Here is a 22988-nt window from a genome sequence, read left to right as displayed (position 1 = left end):
TCTAAAAGCGTGCTGTGTTAGGAAAGGGATAGAGTTAGGGCTTACTAATTAAGAATATGAATACTCTGTAAGGTTATGTATCGTCGTTATGTAACTAAATAACACTCTACTTCAAATAGTTAGAAACACTATAAACACACGACAACAAGGTTAACGGAACAAGAGTAAACATCTGGGGCATTATTAAGAGAACCTCCTAGAAAGTCATTATTAACTAATAGTCATTGATGACCATTGAGGCAAAACAGCTGACGAGTGCACTTAAGAAGTTCTCGGATACAGTTAATGGCCCAAACTTTAATAAATTGATTAATGTCACGAAAAATGTATGCTCTATACAGTATATCCCAACCATGACGATAATTCCATTTCTTCTTAATATCGTGATGCAAAAGGAACAGCAAAAAATAGTCTATTAGAATAGCCAGTGATGGAAGACGCAGAAGAGAGACCCTTGCTGGACAATACATTACTCTGCATAATCCCATTCCGTACGTAAAAATGCCAGTGCAGCCATAATTATTACATTTAGTGCAAAAGCTCAAGCAGTTCCCTCGACCGAATACTAACGAATTAATACGTTGCGGGGAGCTTACGAAGCAGAGAGCGAGAAAAATTCTCGCAAAAATACCTAGCGAGAGGTATTTACTTTAACTACAACAAATACAACAAGTATTTAGATTTAAAAAGCAGTTAACTATTAATTTGTGTTAATTAGATTTAAATCACTTAACCCTAATCTTACCACGCAATACTCTTGCCTTGAGTCATATTTGTGACTTTGAACATACAGTTGTTTGATTATTTTACATTGCATATGGGGGACTGAGAGTCACATAGCATATAGTGTGTATAGTGTGTTATAGAAAGACACATGGTAAGATTAGAGTTGAAATTAAATCTTTGATTTAATTATTATTGTCGGCAAAAGTTCAAGAGCACTTGAAAAAATTATCTAAATCACTTCGACTTCAAAAGAGACGGCACGAAAAATTTGCGCTTCTAATAAAACTTGCAATTATTTTAACACCTATTATACGCATGATATTTCTGTTAAATATATTTTATGACTTTTTTTTATTATTCCCGTCATAGCGATTCCATATTTAATTTTTTCTTTTTTTTTGTTGTTCTCGTTATATTTTTAGATTTTGATTTTAATTTCAATTTTAATGTAATTACCGTTATTTTAAATATTTCTTCCCTTTTCTTTTATTAACATATTTCTTCATCTAAAGCTAAGCTCTAATTGCGAACATCACAACCATATATGACTTTAAACATTTTACAAACGATCAATAATAATTGTTTGCAAAAAAAAAAAAAAAAAATAAATAAAAAAATAAAGAAATAGAACAACGACAATAATGAATGAATGATAAGGTACTAAAATTCACAAAACCCCAATTTTTTTCAAATATATGTTAATACGCATCTAAAACCGCGCACGCCTTATACATGTTTAATACGAGATGAGAAAGAACGCTTAACAAGCACTTGAACATCCGAAAGCCTTTACGTAATAAAGTCAATAACTATTAGCGGTAAAAAGTTTAAGAGGTAATATATGTATATTCAGTATTATGAGAGATGTGTAAAAATGGATATACTTATCAAATATAACATTGCGTAATCGTTAAGAGTATTTATATGAGAGAATTGCTTAGGGCTTAAAGCCTTTAGTGTCGTTAATAAAAAAAATATTCCTCTTAGACAGCTGGGCTTTCTTACAATATGCTCGCGATGTAATTTTACAAGAGTTAAATGTTCTTGCCGTTTTTATGATAATAAATCTATAGTAGGCCACGGTCTACCATTAAATACCCTATACGAATTTGCTTAATACAAGATATTCATATAAGCACTTTTCGAAATACGCCGTTATATGGTCGAAAAAGTGTTCCGATCCGTACCACCTTCAATAGCGTCCGTCCCTGGGACAAAGTATGTCCGCGTATACCAATTTTTGTCAAAATATTTTAAAAATATGCGGCCTATTGAAAGAAAGAAAGCAAGACAGACAAATCGACAGATGGGCAGACAAGCTTAAATCAATTCGGAAATTGGTCTGGAATCAAACTGTAAAATAAAGGTAGATTTTTCCCGGTTGCCCTCGTATCACAAGTGAACCAGGATAAAAAAAGGAACACAACAGCTCTCATGGTTTATAAAAAAATTGCTTTGTTAAAAACGAAGTCTTAGAATAAATCTCGGATCTAAATCAGTACGAATGAGTCGCGTTAATAAAAATGGAACGAGTGGCGTTTACAACGTACGTTAACATCCCGGATGTACGTAAACCATTTTATTAAGTGAAAGAGGAAAATCTACTCTATCTTCGGCAGTATAGACTTCAAAAGCGTTACAGCGATAGTCCAAATATGTCGATGACTGTCAGGTGCGTGCTATTCCACGAACTGTTTGTAATAAATTTTTTAAAAGAAGAAAAACCAATCGTTGACTTTTAAAAAAAAAGAAAAAAGGAAACGGTACGACGTGCCAAACTACTTACAAAAGAATCGAATTCTTGAAGACTATGCTTTATAGGGGGCCCTCTTACTAAAATGCCACCATTACCTGCTAGAAGAAGAAGATTCAGTTTTCATCAAAACAGGGTGGAAAAGAATGCTATTATTTTCTCGTGTGATTGGATAAACAGAAAGCGAACATGACCTGGATTCACCACGAAAAATATGCCTACACTAACTTAATCTCACTCTGAAGGAAACACAAAAAGTTCTTTTAAAATGTCCATCCGAACTTGTGAAATTTTTGCAATCCTTATCAAAAGCATTATATATACAAAACAAATTTTATACGGATGTATAACCCGTAAGGTCATAAGTTATGGATAAAAATGTTGTTTGTTTAATTTGCTTTCACAATGTTGCTCTTAAATTGCATCTATGTAATATTTTGTTTTGTTTTAGTTTTTCTTCATGTCTTGTGAATGATTAATGATAATTGAACAAATGAATGAATCGATGTCATCGAGAGATGTGTGTATAAATGTGTTAAAAACGTACTTAATTATAAATATTAAAATGCTATAATATTTACAATAAAAACAAAGCTAAGTCATTATAGTTGTAAAAAAACAAAAAACCTTGCCTTGTATTCTTGTGTTGTTGCAAGTAAAGTGCAATTCGTTTCTTTTTTAGTGAAGTATCGTTAATTTAAGTGATCGTTTCATAATGGCGTTGTTTCGTTCACAGTTACTTAATATTTTTATCTAAATAAAAAAATTACATCCAATTCATTTTTCATACCTATATATAAAATACGATTTTACCTAAATAGAAGATGCAAGTGAGACGCGGTTTGATCAAAAATCTGTATAGCTAAAGACTTAAACAATGTATTTAAAAATTGGCTGTCAAATCGAACACTTAGTTTGTATTTGTCGAAACATAGCTACCGTGTGCAGGAAAAAGTCAAATGGTCGGAGAAGACGACACCATTGAGCGTCAATTTATGCTTATTGTTATGGTAGGTTTTCTCCAGAGATAGAAAAGAAATCTATCCAATCAAATGATTTAACAGGACCGGGTCGGCTTTTCCTCATATCGTTTAGTTGCCTGTATACCGGACAACACATTATCGAAACTTTTGGCTTTTTAACTGCGCGTTGACTATTTCTAAAGCAATTCTTTTCCACTGTTCTCAGTCTTCTGAAATCTGAGTCAAATTCACGCGGTTTCTACTCTGTGCCTACTCTATGTATAATTCATACCCGCTTACAAGCAGACACATTTGGCATTTCTAGCCAAACTTAACTTTGAAAAAGATTACCATTGAAGTTTACATAATTGAAAGAAAGAAAACCGAAAATTCTCGTTAGTTTTTGATCAAAACACGTTGTACTGCTTCATTGTGTTCAAAATAATAACAGTGCTCTTATATGCATGCATATGTTAACTGAACAGTCTCCTCATACTATATATATGTTTCTGGATTAAATTCTAATAAACGTAAGAAATGAAGAAGTAAAAGGTTTAGAGGTAGTGAGTAACGATTTGGGGTAAATGTCAAATTGCTTCAAAACGTTGTGAAAGAAGATTTTCTTGCTAATTTTGTTCTTTTAGATTTTACAGATCTGACATCTTCTGCACTGTGCGGGCACTTAGTGTAAACGAATGAATTTTCCGTCACTCTCTCTAGGTTCCAATAAGTCAAACGATAAGGTATTCCTAAATAAATGTTTATTTTTTACTAAACTTTAAAAAATTGTATAATTAATTAAAAGCACGGCATGTCATTACCTATCCTACATCGCTTCACGGTTTTTCATGTAACGACTTTTCAAAACAAGTTGCCATACATGATATGGTCCAAAATGAGGTACGATCCGAATCATTTTCAATAATATTGGAGCTTGGGCCAAAACAGGCTAACAGCCAAACGAAGAGATAGGCAGACTTAGAATCAGAATTGTCTTCTGAGTCGATCGGTATAGTAAAAATGTCTATCTTAAAGTGCTCTGGGTAGTACCTACCTCTGTAGATACTTGATAAAACTTGTACCACAAGGGCTGTAATACATGGAAAAGTTAAATAAAAAAAATATATAAACAAGAAAATTGTATTCGACTATGACCGATACATCCGTCACCCTCGCACTAGAATACATTAAATAAAAGGGAAAAACTAAATCTTCAAATTCTATCACATTGGATGGAGTGGGAGTGGCTGGTTTTATCTATTTTTGTAGAAAACAAATGGAAATTTATATCGTATGAGCAAAATGCACGAAAAGAAAATGTGCACTTAGTCTGTTTTATATTCTAGGCCTGTCCTGTAACCAGTTAGAGACATTTTCAAATTTTTTTTTTTGCAATACTTGAGGCCGATATCTTCTTTTTTGCGCACGGGAGAATGGTAACCCCCGACGTTGCACAGATAGACAAGCAGACGGGCAGGTAGACATATTTAAATTAATTCAAAATTTGATGCCAATTAACGATATATATGTGGGTGTCTGCAGCTTACGCCTGGGTATTGTAAACATTTCGACAAAATGAACACACCCCTATCCTCCGTATTAGGATAACAGTTATTCAATTTTAATATGAGAGAACTACTGCCATTATTTTAAACACACGAATGCAAAATAATTTTGGAAAAGCTTCTTATGTTTAAGGAAGAGTAATGATTTGTGTTTTTGAAATAAATGTACATAACATATATTCGCTAATTTGATATCTTCTATTGTAATTGCCTACCACTTTCATTGCATGTATGTGTGTGTGTGGAATTAATACTTATATGTTTTAGGTATGCATTCATGTGTGCTTTGCAGTTGGTTGTCACTCCGATTGACTTAATTCACTGACGTTACTTAAGATGAGATTGATAATAAAAGTGAGAACGTTATCTACGACTGTATCTACAGATGTTGTATCTACAAGTGTTGTTTGTGGTTATAAATTGATTCATTGTTTATCTAAAGATTTTTTTTGTCTTCTAAATTAATTACCCTATTAATATGTATGTATGTACGAATTTTAATTAGATAATATTTAAATGATACATATGTATGAATACAATTTAAGTGTAAACAACGATGCATGAATGTATTTGCTTTAAATCTCTAATTAGTTGATAGATGCACTTAAAGTATAGTTTGTATAGTTTCGTACATATGCTTAAAAGTTATATACAACGCGTACAAGTTGTAAGTTACTTTGATTTATTTGTTGCTGTTTTTGTTTGCTCTATTATTGCAGTTAATATCACGTAAATGATAAAATGTACATTTGATTTAGGGTCGTATTGTTCGTCAATCAGTTTGTGATTCTGCCATTATTCGGCTGGAACAATGGTTTGATCTAAATTTGGTTTGGTATCATCAGGATCGAGACTGAGGCAATCAGCAAAATAATGTTCCATGGAAGAATAGACATGTTCAAGAACACCGACCAACTCGTGCCCTTCATCGGCGTAAGTCTAGAAAAAAAAGGAAAACAATCCGTAAACCAAAATAAAAATATATTTTTCAACGTTCATTACGCGCTGTTTCTAAATATTGTAAATATTACGCGTACTGCGTCTTTAAAGTTGCGTAAATTTAGTAACACAATTTTTACGAAGCCCAGGATCTTTAAACGTTACCAATCAATGTAGATTAATAACATTTGGAGACTTGCTAGGCATGTTATCTACGGTGATGAGAATTTATCAAAATCAAAAACACGCAAACGGTTCGGTTCTTTCCACTCTGAAAACTTCGATGTTAGAAACAAGCCCTGGTCGTTGCGGAACTAAATACTGATTAAAAACAAATTTTAAATTGTTTTCATAAGACTGGACGCAAAAGCATTCTCAATATGCGTTGAAAGCTGAATTGATCGTTAGCCTGATCGAATGACTGAACTTGTCTTTAATTCAGTTTCTCATATTTCACTAAGTGTACAAAAGAAGTCATTGGCGGCTTTAATTAGTCTGTAACTATTTGTCTAAACGCATTTCTCCATAAGAAACTATCCAGTTTAGGATTCACGCAATAGAAGAATTTGTGCCATTAAAGGGTACGCAGCATAACTTATAAAAGAGACGAGTTCTGCCCGCAATTTTTCTGCCTAATTTCGAGGAATGTATCCCTAAATCTTGTACGTTACACAGTCGAAAGTTAAGCGGCTAATGCAATATAATTAAAAAATCAATTAACATCATTTATACAACTTTCAAGGTCTTTTAAATTTTGCCTTATACTTATGGGCAAACCGATGAACTGATGCAATTGATTTTTGAATTTATAACATTCATCACCGGACAATGATTTTTCTTCGTTTTGCAAAACGGTGGTGTTCTCAGTTTACGAGATTCCGCAGGCGTGCGCTTGCACCGATTTTCATTATCAATATGAGTGCAAGAGCAACACGGGCAACCGGGTATGCGGACCGTAACACATGTAAACGCTTTGCATGGCCTCTCAAGCTTTTTCCCGGCCGTTGCAAATGTTTTAAAAAAACGAATATATCCCTCATCGTTCCGTGATGGGCATAAAAAGAAAATAAATTCCAATCGTACTTGTCACACCACAAGCACTTAAATGGACACCCCGCAAGGATTAAGCAGATGCGTTTTAATCGATTCAAGATAATAAAAAATACATATAAATTTAAGATCGCTGATCCTTTATGTTAAAAATGTTTGAAGAATGTAAGAAAAACATTAAATCTATATCTCCCTTCATACCTGATATCTGTACAGAATATTGGCGTCCGTTAGAGATTTCGCCAATTGCACACCGTGAATATATGGGGCGGTTGAATCAGCTAAGCCGTGTATAAGAAAAAACGAATGCGATTTAATGAGACGTGCCCTTTGCGTAGCATCAGCTTCTACGTAACCTTTGTAATTCTCCGCTGGCAAGCCCAATATGCGTTCTGTAAATGCTGTATCTGGAAAATATTATTAAAAACGGTTTATTACTTTCTTCCTAGGTGATCTTTCTGGGCTATACCCGAATCTTTTGTATCCCGCACCTTCATGTTAAAGCAGAATATGCAAACATTTATTTCTCTTTGTAGTAAAAAACCACACAAAACTCTAAGCCGCTTGTGATACACTGAATAGATCTAAACCTGTCTGTCCTCTGATGCCTGTCCGTGTAAACTTGAGTTCGAGCTACAAGCCGCAATTTTTGAGATATTTTAATGAAATTTGGTACAGTAACGTGGACCGATTTAGTCCATCTCCATGCCAATCTGTATGCAGGAAGTTTAAGACAAAGCATTTGGATCTCTCAAGCTTTCTTCTGAGTTTTGCAAAGTAAAAACTTCATTTGAATGTTAATCCCCTACTACCGTATATAAAAATATGTCATGAACGGTTTTGTTATGAAAGAAGCTTACATTACGGGCGAATGATGAAAAATTAATTTCCAAAGTATTGTCAAAAGCGGAAGAAGGTGCCTTTCCAAACGATTAACTCTACATTATATGTCATAAGTACAGAAGCAGTGCATGAGCACCCTACAAGCCGTGGAGTGAATACAGTGAGAATGGTAGCACATTCTAGTGCGTTGCTATTAGGAGTTTCTACACGAATTTATAATGTAATGCCATTCTATATTTGCGCAAAACTTTTTTTTTTAATGATGGACCCAGCATGCGTTGCGTATAAGCAGCTCAAAATACTCTATACCCATTCAATCAAACTTTTATTCAATTGATCAGACGGATATCGCGGTATTCATTATTACGCAATTCAATTAGAAGCTTTCGAAAGTACACGTAGAAAGCGTTTATGTTTAAACAGAACAGGCGTACTTACATAAGCGAACGCTCTATTAAAATGATGATAATCGTTTGGATAAGTGATAATACGAAATTAGGTAAATGTGTACCGCGCTCTACGCTTAGATAAAGTTTCGCAAGCAAAATGTGTGATGATCTAATTTATTCGATTGAATGGCGTTTCGAGGAGCGAGACATTTCCGAAGATCTTAATGCCGACTGCAGAAATGAGGTTTTGAAAAACGGCGGGAGGCGTCTTTTGTGCTTCCAATAACCAATAATTTTACCTAAGGTAAGGTAAGATGTCTACTTAAAGTATTAACCTAAGATTCAACAGGAATATTTATTAGAAATGACAACCCACTGACAAATCCACCACAATTAAAGAAACAAACTCTACGAATTTTAACGAAAATTGTCCAAGTACCTCGACAACATAATTGCTAATGCCATAGCCATAAAGTAATAAAAAAGCAATCATATTAGTCAATATTTACTGTAGTATAGCCAATCAGCAATGGGCGATATTGCTATGCCGCATTTGAAGACATCTTGTTGCGTCCCCAATACCATCGAAGTTACATAACCGCCATAGCCCCAGCCCCAAATCCCAACACGTGTTTCGTCTAAAAAACTAATTGTATCTAGCAGGTATCTGTGATCAGACAAAAATACAGTTAATACAATTTTATATATAATGCAAACATTATCCTTTCTCTTACTTTAACACTGAAATTTGATCTTGCACCTCTACGCCGCCTAAACGGCGAAATAAAGACTTTTTACTTTGCCCTTTGGCTCCTCTTACATCCAAACGAATGTAGATGACATCGTTTCGTGAAGACATATAGGTGCCCCAATCGATACGAAATTTCTCGGATACCGATTCCGAACCTGGTCTTCCATTTCTGAAAAATTTCAACAAAATTTCAAAATAAAATTATTTGTGCGTAAATGTTTAAAAAAAACTTACACTTCCACTACTACGGGAAAGGCAGCATCCCTAAGCTCTTCTCGCCAACTAGGTGGCAGTAATAATTGCACTTGGGCCCTACTGCCGTGGGGCAGTGGTATTTCGAATGATCTCTGGGTGGGTAAGGCAAGCTTTTGTAAACGTTCGCTAAAGTAGGGACGTGTGTCGAATAATATTTTCACTAAGCTATGGGTTTTGTGTGAATGAACGCCCGATACTGGCAAACCGGGACCTAAGCATTCAAGTATGTAAAATGAGATTCCGGACTGGGTGGCAATGGAAGACGTCGGCATTATAAAGGCATCAAAGTGAGAACAATTCACATAATAGTAACGACTGCTCCACAGAGCTTCACCCAAATCACATGTTATACAAGTTGGCTCCGTTCTTTAAAAAAAAAAAAAAAAAAAAAAGCAAAAAGAAAGTAAAATTTAAATTGATTAATTTTTTATTTTTAAAACCTACTTGCGATTATCTTCGTTCACAGGATCTCTAACAGTATACAAATGCCGTTGACCGGGTTTTTTATCTTTTGTACCCAGATAATATACCAAATGATTAGCGGTATCCCAGCAAAGTATTTTCAATACCTTCAGATATACGCAATATCAGCTACGTACACGTATTTAATGACGATTGGTTTCATCTTACCTCATATCTGCCGTGGGAGATGACCGCGATTCTTTGTTGACTTATTGTTACATGTTTTATATGAGTAAAATGCTCGGTACCCGATTCCTGAACACTGGCTAATAAAAGAAAACTATTACCGTCTGGTGAAAAGACTGGATGTGGCAGTATGTCGAGCCATTCATCTTCCGGGGCGCGCTCCGAATGTATCTATTCATATTAAAATTTTTATTAAATATCTAAAAAACCCTTTTCATATACACTAAAGACTTACCTCAGTACATTCCCAATTTTTGTCACCGAAGCATGTGGTCACTATGCTGTAGTTTTGAGATCTCATCATATACACTACAGACACCTGATAATTGCTATCTGTTACCCAACCGGCGGATGTAAGATAATAATCCCTATAACGATATAAAACGACAAGATGATCGGTTAGTTTACTAAACTTCATTAATTTTCAACAGTGAATAAAAAAATAATAATGACGCACTGGCCGTCCAAAGAAGGCGGTGGTTTCAACAGCAGTTGCTCTCTTTCGCTGAAATTCGTTAAGTTCACAATCCATAGTTGCACCGTAGGGTTAATTGTACCAGGCGTTGGGTAGCGAACATTTTTTGTTTCTGGAAACGAACTGCCAGCAGACATGCCACTACCGGTTATCACAGCACCAGATGCTAACCAAGGATACGTCATCATACCTACATTGGTGTCATTAAATGTGGCATACATGAAATGCGTGCCATCTGCGGATGACCAAATGGCTTCGGGCCTGTCAAATATTTCCTCTACCAACAAGAAAGTAAATGCATTGTTAGCGCCACTTATATCGTGCGACAAATGCAAATATTTTTCACTGACCTTGATAAAGCCAATCAGGTATTCCATTGTATATTAAATTCGCGTAGCCGGTGTACGTTAGACGCACATCTTCTTCATCGGCCGGTGATTGCCTCAAATATATGTCATTATCGGCTACAATGAGAAGTGAAGTCGTGTTGCCCAGCCAAGCAGCGTATTGCAGTCGTGTTCTCTGCACTTTGGGAGAATCCTTCAGTTTTACCGGCATGTGATGATCATTTTCAACATCGTATATTGTATAGAACGCCGTAAATGATCTTTGAAAAATCTTAAAAAAGCCAAGATTACAATGCATACGATATATATATACGATAAATATTGCATAATATATTATAAGGAATTTCAGTGTTCACCTTTTTAACGTTATGCCTGAAAAGTACATATCGCAAATCGTTCGAGCAATGATAACCCTGAACATTTAATTGGCGAAGAGTGTGATTAGTAGCCAAAGTGCTGACTGTGTTGGTAGTTGTGTCCAATACCGACAAGCCGCCATCATCCGATTGAAAAACATATTTCTTGGTGGTAATCCAAGACGGTTCTAATCGCGTCGGTGTCAAATCACCCTGAAGATATTCATCTAATATCATTCGTCTCCCCGACCAATACAACAATTCATCTACGTAACTACAAAATATAGATGCAAAACCATTAGCGAAGATGAGTTTATTGGTATGGTTTCGTGACGGTGTTCGCCCACTTACCCTAAGAGATAAATGGCGGTAATAATGCCGGCAATTACGAAACTTATCACTAACAATGAAAATATGATACTTCTCCAATTGTGACCCTCATCCAAGTCCAAGTCTTCATCTTTTTGTTTTGGATCTTGCACTTGCAGAGTTTCATCCGGTGGTAGACGCCATGATCCGCCGCCACCACCAGCTTTATCTGATGTCACGTTCGCGTGCATTGAGTTGAAAGACTTTTATTTATTTTATTTGTTGTTGTTTTAGTTTTTTCCGTTATTCTTATTATTGTAATTGGCAGGATTTGTCGTTGATGTGTTAGTTACACGATTGCAGGTATCATGTAATTACACCCGCAATTACTACCGCATCAGTTTGTTCAGCATAATAGTATACATTCTCCCTATCATTCAATCGTCGAATACATACGTTCGTGCTATTGATTACACAACGCCAACTTTACGTCAATAAATGACTACGACGACGATGTTCTTATCCGCTTGCTCATTCATTTATTCCATTCGTTGGAGTGGGCAGCAGCGGGACTGATATTTTATGCATTATACAATTGGACATTGCAGAGGAAATCTTTGAATTGCTTTCGCATTGTGTGTCGATGCTTAGCTACCTTGATTTGAAGGCCTATTGTGTTTATGTTGACGATGCCGATGTCGATACTGATGCTGTTGATGATGATTATGATGACTGTGGTAATGATAGCGTTGATGTTGCAACATCACTTAGACAAATGTATCAGCACTTATGGCGATGGCGGTGATTTACATACCGCATTTAAAAAGAATGCGAATAGAGGCTTTATGCACATAGTTTTTATTCCAATTCATCGACGTCATCATCTACGATATTACGCAACAATAATAGTGCCGCATTGGCAGTTCTATTCTATTGAGCAATATATAAAAGATAAAGAGAAATGCAATGAAAGCTTTCATCTTGAAATAAAATGAACCTAATGTAAAGGGAAGGAAATAAATATAATAATAATGATTATAATAATAATAGTAATAATATGAAAATAAAATATTAAAATAATAATAATAATAATAATAATAATAGTTTTAGTAATAATAATAATATTAATAAGAAAGTGATATAATAAGATGATCTTGATCCGTCTGAGTGGCCGAGTAGGCAAGAGTCTCGATTAGCAACTCAATGGTCATGAGTTCAAATCTCAAGTACGGTAGAGTTTTTAATAAAAGCCAAAAGCCTTAGATGCTAGTGAGTGCTTCAAGACTTTAGTCTTAGAATTTATTCTCTGTATATAATAATAATAATAAGATGATCTTTCTCGGAACAACTAAGTTCAATTCCCGTTGCGGTAGAACTACTATTCACTCTTGCTGAGTGCCAATACGTAACAAATGTAATGCAACAATAGTTGGAGGTAAATGTCAGGAGGTTTTTTTTTTTCAATAAATCGCTTTACAACCACATAGTTTTCACAATATTAGCCCCATTAAGCCATGCCTTAGCGTATATGAGAGATGATAGTCGATAGTTGATTAAACAAAATTGTAATATTTATTAATTACCTCGAAAGTAAATGCTTTCTGAGAAAACTCTTTAGCTCTTACAATACTATTTTGGTAAAAGCGACCTCCCTTCACAGGGATGTGAAAAAATGTATTGTGTTTAAAATCAAAAAGATCCTTAAAAAAATGGAAAAAATTTTCTTCATCAAGCGGTAGTGTTGTCCAGATTAGCGCCACTTTCGTTACTACTTTACTTTTTTTGGCGTTCGAGAGAAATCGAGCATCTTGGGCTGCGTTAAACGAGCCAGAACATTGCCTCCCGTCTCTATTGGCTAAGCCGGCTAAGGTCACTAAAGGGCGCAATTGAAGTAAAATTTCGAGAATTGATTAAGAGACAAGGCGCTGTCTTACATCACGACCATGCCAGATCGCAAACAACCTTAATGACGCGTTAAAAATTGAAAAAAACTTAACTGAGAGGCGTTGATCCATCCGGATCTTTCCACGTCCAGCTAATATTTCTTCCTCTCCGCAAAACTCTCTGAGAGCCTTCAATGTACTAAACATGTAGCACAGATTTGTCCGAGTCCGAGTTTTGTTCTCTGCGTAATTCTCCTAATGGTATAAAACTTACTTCGGAAAAGGCTTGGGACCGCAATTTTTCCAGTATATATTTGATTTTATTAAGATCCAAAAGAATGTTTTTGAGTTTCGATCGAAACCATTAAAACATACTTTATCCGATAATATAATAATAACAACAATCATAAGGCAAGCCCTTTGAATTTTCACCCGAATCTTCTCGACAAATGTTGATCGGTAAATAAACTTATATTTGCTTTGTGGTAATTATTGCGTAGGAACCGCATACCAAATCTCAAGCAAGTATTAAAAAATCGCCAAAAAATTTTTTGTTAGTTGCAGCCGGACCATATTAGCTGAAATTTACCAGTTATTGGCAATCGTTTGCTACATAGGCTTTTTCTAAATTTTTGTTTTTTTTGTTTTTTTTTGCGTATTTGAAAACATTCCAGAGATGTTATCGCGCTTGATGGATGACAAGCAAGTAAAGCATGATTTGTCGTAATATGATTTCAAGTGATAACAAAGAGACGAACGTTCTCAACAAATCGCAGAATCAAAAAAAAAGAGCGACAGAAAATTTATTATATAAAATATTCATCTCCTTCAATATTTTATCCTTTTGATGTCAAAATGTTAAGCAACGTTAGACAACAGCTTAAAGAAATCGTTTTTTGGCTAAACGGTGAAAGTTGGCGACAATCAAGTGTATCCTAAAAAAAAAAAAAAAAAACAAAGAAAATGATAATTATGGCTACAGTTGCCCGCTTACCTCCCGCCACCCTTTCCTCCTTTAGCTTAAATCTAAAAAAATGAAGAGCTATTCGTTACTTAAGGACAAACCTTCCTATCACTCCCAGGTAGATCATTTCGGTTTGTTCACGGTAACGCCGCAAGCCCAAATATTTCTTCTTTCTTTCAGCAGCAATAAATGATAAGTTATTTAGAAGAATTTTGCAAATTGATGATTAATGATAAAAAACAAGAAAAAAGGTAATACCGATTAAAAGTCTTTAATGAAACGTCCTTTTGCTTTTCTTTTTGTACTACCTAGTGAAACCGTTTGGTAAGCTCTGCTCTTTATAATGATGCGTAGGCATCAATACAATCCGTTAAAGTTTCGTCTTTAACGAAACGTCCTTTTGCTTTTCTTTTTGTACTACCTAGTGAAACCGTTTGGTAAGCTCTGTTCTTTATAATGACGGATAAGCATCAGTACAAGCCGTTAAAGTTTTGCAAATAACTTGCATGAACTTTAAAAACTCATAAAACCATATCAATTTGTTTTACACAAGGCAGGCAGGTTGAATAGGCGGGCCAATGGTAAATAAGCAAAGCAGTGTCTGTTTGCAATTGCTCCTCGAAATTGAATGTAAACATGTAAATTGGAACGCAAGACACTGGCTTATTGAGGCCAACTGCCGTTGATTGTTGCCCTTTGTTTTTTGTCGAGTCCACATGCATATATGAACAGAATGAAGAATGAACGTTAAAGGGTAAATAATGCACATGGAAGAAATAAATTATTTTTTCCAACTAGATAGTAAATATTTTGACGGTGAATTCTTTGCAAATTAAAAAATGTTATCGTCTACCAGAGAATACCAAAACAATCACTTGGTCATTTATTGATTCAAAGAACTTCTCTCTATGTTTTTATTTTTTTGTGTTTTTTCTTTGTTTTTGGCCTTTTAAGTGCTACTTTTTTGCTTAAAAGCCAGTTATTCACAATCTGCTCGCGACATTGGCGAATTTAACACAGTGTCGTCTACTTGCCAGCCCATTAACGGAGTCAACTAAAGGCTATTATTAATAATTTTTTCCTTTTTTTTTTTTTTTGTTAATGATGGAGTCAAAGGGAGATTTTTCCAGTAATGGTATGATTTGTCAGTTCAACCAGGATTTTCACTGGGTTTCTTTAGCCTTGCTTGGCTTGCTGTTTGATTCCAGCAAAAGCAATGTTTTCTGAAACTTTATTTAACTGATGCGACCAAGAAATATTTCTTTTTTTATGGTAATATGATTTTGTTAAAAAAAAACTTTTATTTCCTCTCGCATACGACAAGTTTGCTTTTTCAAGCAATATTCATTGCTATTTTCCTTCCGAAGCCTTCTCTCTTCTTTCAAATTATTTTTCACTATAAATACATGTTAATTTCATTAAAGCAAACACTGCTCTTCTCAACCCACGAGCTGATCAATTTGCCATCATTTTGCTGACTTGTTTGCCTCTTTGTTGCGTGCTTCACTTGCATATCACGTCTTGATAAATTTTATTACCGCCAGTGTTTAATTTTCTGAATTCTTTGAAAATAAAATTTGCAATCGATTATCTTGACGTTTTTATATCGCACGCAGAGGACTTATTAAATTTAAGAAATGTTTGCGATGTCAAAGAACACTTGCATCGGAGACTTTACAATATATTGTCATATACCGATTAAACTCAGAAGGGAAATTGAGTTTACCAGATCTGTCTATTCGCCATTTCATCGTCTGTTGAAATGACTGAATTGCGAACCGATCATTTGTTATAAACTAAATTTGGATGCCGCAAAGCCGCGTAGATAAGTGTCGCGGCTACCAAAGCGGTGCAAATCTCAGCGTTATGCGGTTAGACCATTTTCGATTGCACCTATAGTGAGTGGTGGTCAATCGATAAATGCATAACATTTAGTTACAAAGCTCCCCCCTGTTCTCCTTCTGATCGTCACTGTGATACCCATGCAGGCGATATGCTTTGAGTGATTGCTCGTATTAGAAAAAAAATAAACTTGTTCTCAAATTTTTATTATCATTTTCGTCAAATACGATTATTAACAAAGATTTAACTTTAGATTTGCCCCTAATTATCATAAAACTGGTAACATTCTTTTTTCTCCTAAATCACATCCGCAATATACTGAAGAACTGTGAATAGAGAATTTTTGGTGAAATTCAAGATTTGTGTATATTTTATTGGGAAAAACAGAGGAGGAGCCAATACCAAGTATGAACAAAAACTGCCCAATTTACATAAAAAATGCTTTATAGCAGAGCAGACGTTCCCCTAGATTTAAAATACTCCTCTGTAAAATTTGTTAACAACTTATTAATTATATTGCGTTTATATAATCCAAGCATTTTCGTAAATACAAAACATGCTTTACTTTTACTTTACGCTCTTTGTCATTATATCCGCCATCATTTCATTCGTTGGCATATACGTCAAGCAAATTATATTATATTCTATAAGTACTTGCACCTGATGATGATATTTTATCTGCCTGTGTGGTTGTTACGAGAATGGCATGCAGGTGTTAAGCTCTTAAATTATCACGAAAAAGAGTTGGCATATCATCTGCAATAAAAAAACCAATTTCCAGTTTTTCTGTAAAAACTGTTAATTTTTCCCTGTTGTGTAAACAGTCACAGCGTCATACTTCAGTACAGCGCTGATTGATTCGAAAGTGCGATTTTATCAAAAAGCAGAATCGCCTACTCAAGCTGAATCTAGGAGACTTATATATATATTGGCTTTCCGCTCGTTTAAAGTGGAGTTCAAACAACAATATTTTACTTAAATATCTCAGAAAGTGATTAACAACATCCGTAGGTTCTTATGTGTATTTATTCGAACTGCCTTAGATACTGAATGTAGTGCATCAGCCACGGAAATAACTGCCATGTAATGATTGATATTGTTGTGCAATTCGCTTTTTCAAAATCCTTTCTTTTTTTTTTTTTTTTGATGCACTGTACTGTACAGCTGAGTATGAAGTTCATTTGAGATCGAGCGCTGAACATATAGAAGAACAAAGCTATCACTCCCGCAGTAACGTGTAGCGTTTTCATACTCTAAACAGCTCTATAGTATTTTCGGACTGATAGATCTAAGCCGAGTGCGACACCCATAAACGGTTTAATTTTAAAATGTAGATATGACTCTTTAATTCACCATATAGTATTTCCTTAGTATATAATGGTCATGGCAGGTAGCTTCAGCAGTTTCATTATTACAATCAGCTTGCATTGCTAAAATGTGCTTTAGTTGATCTTTATCAACTATTTTTAAGTTAGAAACTATCTTTGTTTGGCTTCGTAGAGTTCTGTTGCGTCAGTGCATGCTAATGCGATGGCATCTACCTAAGCAGATTTTAAATTATGATATTGTGATTAAAAGACAGAGTGAATTTTTCATTTACACTATGCGAGAATAATTAATGATCTGAAGTGTTTTTTGGTTTTGTGGGTTCGTAATAACACCTTTGAGTTTTGCATTAATATATTCAACTGCTACAGAGATACAAGTGTTTTTGACAAAAAAATAAAATAAATTTCTCGATTTGTAGTGAGGAGTGGACATTCTGCTGCGCAAAAGTTGAAAGTGTTATAGAATGACTTAGGTGATGAGATCATATTGCAAAAAAATGCATACAAAAGAGGCGGAACGCAAGTTCAAGACGAACAACGCCCCGGACGACCGCTAACATCTATCGAAGAAACTCATGTGAAGTGAATCAAACATTTAATGACAATTTAAAATGTCGTTGATGCCGTGAACATTTCATGTGCATCAATGCAACCCTTTTCAAAGATGTCTTTGCCTCAAACGAATGAATGAAATTTCAGTTGATTCCAAAGAACATCCATTTTTCGGAAAAGCATGCGTCATATTGACATCTATGAAGCAATGAATTCTGACTGCTCAAAATTCTAACTCAAGACACACCTTGCGCGACACTGCTACGGCTCGGTATACGTGAAAAAAAAAAACAAAATTTCATTACTTAAATTACTATCTAACAAATTCTATAGTCAGAGAAATTAGATGACGAATGCAGCCAGAAATCACAAGGAACGCTAAGCTTGCGTTAATAAGATCTTTACGCCGTAGTCGATTATTAGCTATATAAGACCAAGAGTTCGGACGTAATTACTCTAATCATAAACATAAAAACTTTAACCCAGATTTGGTACACGAGTATAAGAAGCTTACTATGCGATGTACGATGTACGATCGCTTGAATGCATATCTTGCAGTCAATTAGTCGTCTATAACTTCAGTCCAAATCGAATATAATTTCTTCCCAATGTTATATCCATTAACAAAAGTTGAAAGTATAACAACTTTGTCTTTCGGTTCGAGATAAACTGAAGAGTGCATCTTAAAATATCTGTCTGTATAGATTTCATTGATATAGAATTCTAAAGCGAATTAATTAAGCAAACCTCACTTTCCCTCTTTTGATGGATTCATCAAAATGAGATGAATGCTACTTAAAGTTTGAACTTGACAGTGTGATATTTAATCTTGACATCATTTTTTTAAAACCAATTCAAAAATTCGCCCAGGATAACTTATATGTACGAAATTATGTTTTGAATTTTCGGTAGAATACCTTAAGGCAATTTCGACTTAAGTAATTAAAATGAAAAATAAAATGAAATAAAGTGAAAAGAAATTCTGCGATATGATAAAACAATGCTGAAGGTCGTTAAATAGAAACATGTACGTACGGATAAACACCTGAAAATAAGTAAGTAAGAAGAATGTATAAGAATTACTATTGCAAAGAATTTGAACTTTATTGGTGGCGCGTTGAAAATTGTTTGCACACACGCTAGAAAGACACTTTAACAGTAATATGCAGGACGGAAGTGAAATCGCACAAAGGCCCTTGAGAAATAAATTGCAACCTGTAAAATAAAAATTGCTTTTTCACCTAACGGATTGCATCGGGGAGAATGTGAGTTACTGTGAGCTACTTTTTATAGAGAAACAACAATTCGCCAAAAATATCATACAATTTACTTATTATCCTATGCACACTTACGTGAGTTTCACTTAAATGAATTTTGTATAGCATACAGTTGCAATAATGCTCAATACCCCATGTATCGACACTTTTAGTCAATTTTTTCTTCCTAATTCACGATACACATGAGTAATATTTACGCTATTTGCACTTTGATAACATCACAACTTAATTTTAATCATTAATGACGCATAGATTATGGATACGAACTGGCACGTTGCCGTCGCCAGCACAATGCTTTTCTCAATTTAAATGAACATCTCCTCTACTCCTATCTACTCTATACTACGTGCGCATACATGAGCATGTTGTAGTAACATATAATAATGATGATGTTGATCTGATTTTATGGCATCTATTCATCTATTCATCGAATGGATAACCCAGTGACACCATCGGCTCATTTATATCGCATACATTTAGAAAATATAATAACGCTATCATAAAAGTATCGCTTACGCCATGTTATTAATACATTTTTCTATTATCGCTTTTATTGATGCTGACATAGGAGACGATTATTCATATTGTATAGCAATTCAATGTTTTTGTGACTTTTATAAATCATAAGATTCAATAGGGCACAAAGCATTTACATAAAGCAGTAAAGAGTGCGACCTGTTTTAACATCTGGTGTAAAAAATACATTTATCCATTGGTTTACACGTTAAACTTTGAAAGAATGTTCCAACAATATAAATAGCAATAAACAATTATTTGAACAAAATATTTTTACAAACAAAAAAAAAAAATAAAAAACCAGTAAGAACTTATTTATACATCTACCTAAACTAGTTTTATAAGAGTAGCAAAGTCTTTAAAATAACCCCTATATCACATATCACTGTTGCAAAGGAAACCACAAGCACAATCGATGTTAACTAAAATCGTATAAAATGAGATAAGGCTGACATTGTAGTAAACATTCATTTTTCATTCAATTCAGTCAGTATTCATTTATAAGAATCCTTTTTTCGCCTGACCTAAACCTTTCCTCAAAAGATGTTAAAACTTCAGAAGACCTTTAACTTACACCACCTCGTCTACTTCAGCCGAAAAGTAAGCGTTTGAAGCAGAAATTAGTCTCTTAAAAACTGTTGTTTAGAATGGACGAATCTGGTCCAAATTTTATCTTTTCGTACCAAAGAGGTAAAAATATTTGCCAAGTTTATTGTTGCCCTTCTGCTTTTCTTGGAAGCTCATCTAAAAGAGGGATCTGAAAAATAGATCGATGCGGTCTAAATTTAACTCACACTATATTCACATATCAAGTCACTATTTTGACTCAATCCTTGTAATAATTTACAATAAATTGAGGCTTTACTGTTATAAAAATGCTTGTATTTTGTAAGAACAAAAGAAGGGGTTCCAATTCATCCGAACTTTTCACATTCGCTTAGTATGCGCCATAACACTATTTTTCATTGATTTTTGTACAGAAATGTTTTCGTTTTTTTTTTTTTTTTAATGACCATACGCTCGGGGAATGTCCGCTAGCGGTGCAATACGATGATGGTGCGAAGGAAGTCGGAACAGAGAGGAAGGCATGCGCCTGAACGGGCAGCCGACCAAGTGATCACTATGTGTGTAGTCAGCATAGCAATCGTAATTAAAGTATGGTCGGTCTACCGCAATAGGGATGGAGAAGTGTTGACGGTCGCGCTCCCTAACCACTCGGCTACGCTGTAGCGGTAAATATATATTAAAATTGCAAACCTTTTCCATATATAAAGAATTTATCAAAAAAAAGTATTATGTGTGTAACAGCGAGAGCGGTCCGATAAGATCCATTTTCAATATGATCGGCCAGCAATATAAGTATGACAAAGTTCATTAAAAAATCTCGCGAATTGTTATGTAGACTTGCAAACAAACAGACGTGCTTAGATTATGCTTAGATGGGATCAGAAAATGATTCTGAATTGATAAAAGATGGGACTACCTGAGGTCTTTCAAAGTATTGCGTATTTAACCATTGTTGGGTTAACAGTGCAAATTACACGATTTCCTTTCAAACTGATCTGCGAGTCGTGTTTTATGAGTCAATGAGCAGCATTTGCCACCGTCGAAACGTTGTCGTCACCATAAATCCTTCTCCTTTTTCTGACACCTAAAAGCCAAATCACAAACTGTTGGGGAAACCAACCCTGAATCATTATATTAACCGTTGCTTATTTCACAACAACAACTCGAAAGCGAACATATGAAAACGCTACTCATTTCCCTCGCAATCGAAAGCAATAATGAGTAACGCTCATCAAAATGATTACTTGAAAAATGATTGATGCAATTAGTCCTCTAATCCTTTTATGGCTGTAAAAATTCAAACATTCGCTTTCCGATTAAATCCACCAATGTAGATCTTATCTTTGTTTTTTGACGATTCTGTTCGATTCGTTCGTTAACTAGTCTGAGGGATATATTTTCAGCTTAATACACAAATGGGCAAAACGACGTTGCTTTCGATCTAAAAGCTTGCAAATCCAAATTGCGCCAATCAAACGCAATGCAAAACGAGTAATCAGTGTACGTATGTGAGCACTTACACACATACGCAAAAAGGCATTGTCAATCGTGTTTTTAAAAAAAATTTATTCTCTATAACGTTATTACAAAAAATATCATCATTTTTTGTCAAACGACGTCGAAAAGATGTTACGACGTGTCAAATAAGCTTTTTAGTGATTTCCCTCAAAATTCATAAAAATATAAAATCAAAAAATTACTAAACTTAAACAAGTTTAACCATTATATGACTTACACCACTTTGCTTCTTTTCATTATAGAAAAGCAAGATAAGATATTTTTCCCATACCGGGGATTTCTTTTCATAAAAACTCTTATTGCGAGTTTCATTTAGTCCGGCAATCGAACGCTTAGCAAGTATTTTTTGAAATCCCTAATCCCTAACCCCGTATTTTGGGCGAATTTCAGTAAAAAATGAAAAAATTCGACCTTGTTGCTATACCCCGTCTTTGTAAGACGAGAAATTGTTTAGTAAGAAAAAGTGGTCAGGCAAAATACTGTTTTGTTATTATTTTTTGCTGAGAAGCATTAAAAATCGATCCAATTTCACTCTCAACGATGTTCGTCCTGTCAAAACATATCAAGGTACCGAAAATTGTCACCTACAGTTTGAGCACAAGGTTACATGAACCGATATCAAATAGACAAAGAGATTTTGCATTGATTGACTTAACAAAAGGTGGGCCTATCGTCGTTCAAGTCGTTCTAGGCATACGTACCACAAGAGATAAGATATAAAAAACTTTCCTTGAAATGTTGCTATATTTTGAAATCTCCTTCGAATAAGCTTTCTTATAAAAAATGTGGCAGTGTGTGTTTATTTTGTAGCATTTTAAGAGGTCATTTTTCGAACATCCATCCATATAAAGATTCCCATGAAAGACAATAAAAAGTATTCTACGACGAAAGCAATGACGTAGCGTACTTCATGATCGACGTCACGCGAGTTTGATACGCTGTCAAGATACAAGTAATGAACGAGCGAACCTTCAACTATCTATCTTTATTTTTAAAGCTGTAGTAATGTGGCACCTGACTGTTCTAATGATAATAAACAAAACTACGTTTGTTTTACGATGAGATAGAAAGCTTCGAAAGTACATAGACGGTTCGATTCCATAGATCAAGCTAAAAAATTGTTGAGATATGGTTACAGTTGTGTTCATCATGTTTTGTATAAATGTTTAGAAT

At 34.7% G+C, this 22988-nt stretch overlaps 1 protein-coding gene across 3 annotated transcripts in view; it reads right to left on the bottom strand.

The window, feature by feature from the left end:
* Positions 1–1154: 1154 nt before the first annotated feature.
* LOC119634256 (inactive dipeptidyl peptidase 10) overlaps positions 1155–22988 on the bottom strand; it is a 46568-nt gene continuing 24734 nt past the window's right edge. For 2 of the 3 annotated variants that reach the window (XM_038028330.1, XM_038028331.1), the window contains exons 2-13: positions 11411–12298; positions 11060–11333; positions 10707–10974; positions 10339–10633; positions 10117–10249; positions 9864–10052; positions 9678–9802; positions 9213–9599; positions 8962–9147; positions 8737–8894; positions 7197–7402; positions 5802–5945 (exon numbers count right to left, since the gene is read on the bottom strand). In XM_038028330.1, coding sequence (XP_037884258.1) covers positions 5802–5945; positions 7197–7402; positions 8737–8894; positions 8962–9147; positions 9213–9599; positions 9678–9802; positions 9864–10052; positions 10117–10249; positions 10339–10633; positions 10707–10974; positions 11060–11333; positions 11411–11619 — 2574 coding nt within the window. In that variant the 5' untranslated portion in view covers positions 11620–12298. Of the gene's footprint in view, positions 5946–7196; positions 7403–8736; positions 8895–8961; positions 9148–9212; positions 9600–9677; positions 9803–9863; positions 10053–10116; positions 10250–10338; positions 10634–10706; positions 10975–11059; positions 11334–11410; positions 12299–22988 lie in introns of those variants that run through there. The other variant, XM_038028332.1, reaches the window with a different exon arrangement.

This window comes from Glossina fuscipes, unplaced genomic scaffold, assembly GCF_014805625.2.
Source record: "Glossina fuscipes isolate IAEA_lab_2018 unplaced genomic scaffold, Yale_Gfus_2 2, whole genome shotgun sequence".
Classification (NCBI taxonomy): domain Eukaryota; kingdom Metazoa; phylum Arthropoda; class Insecta; order Diptera; family Glossinidae; genus Glossina; species Glossina fuscipes.
This window is presented reverse-complemented; position numbering and strand designations above follow the sequence as displayed.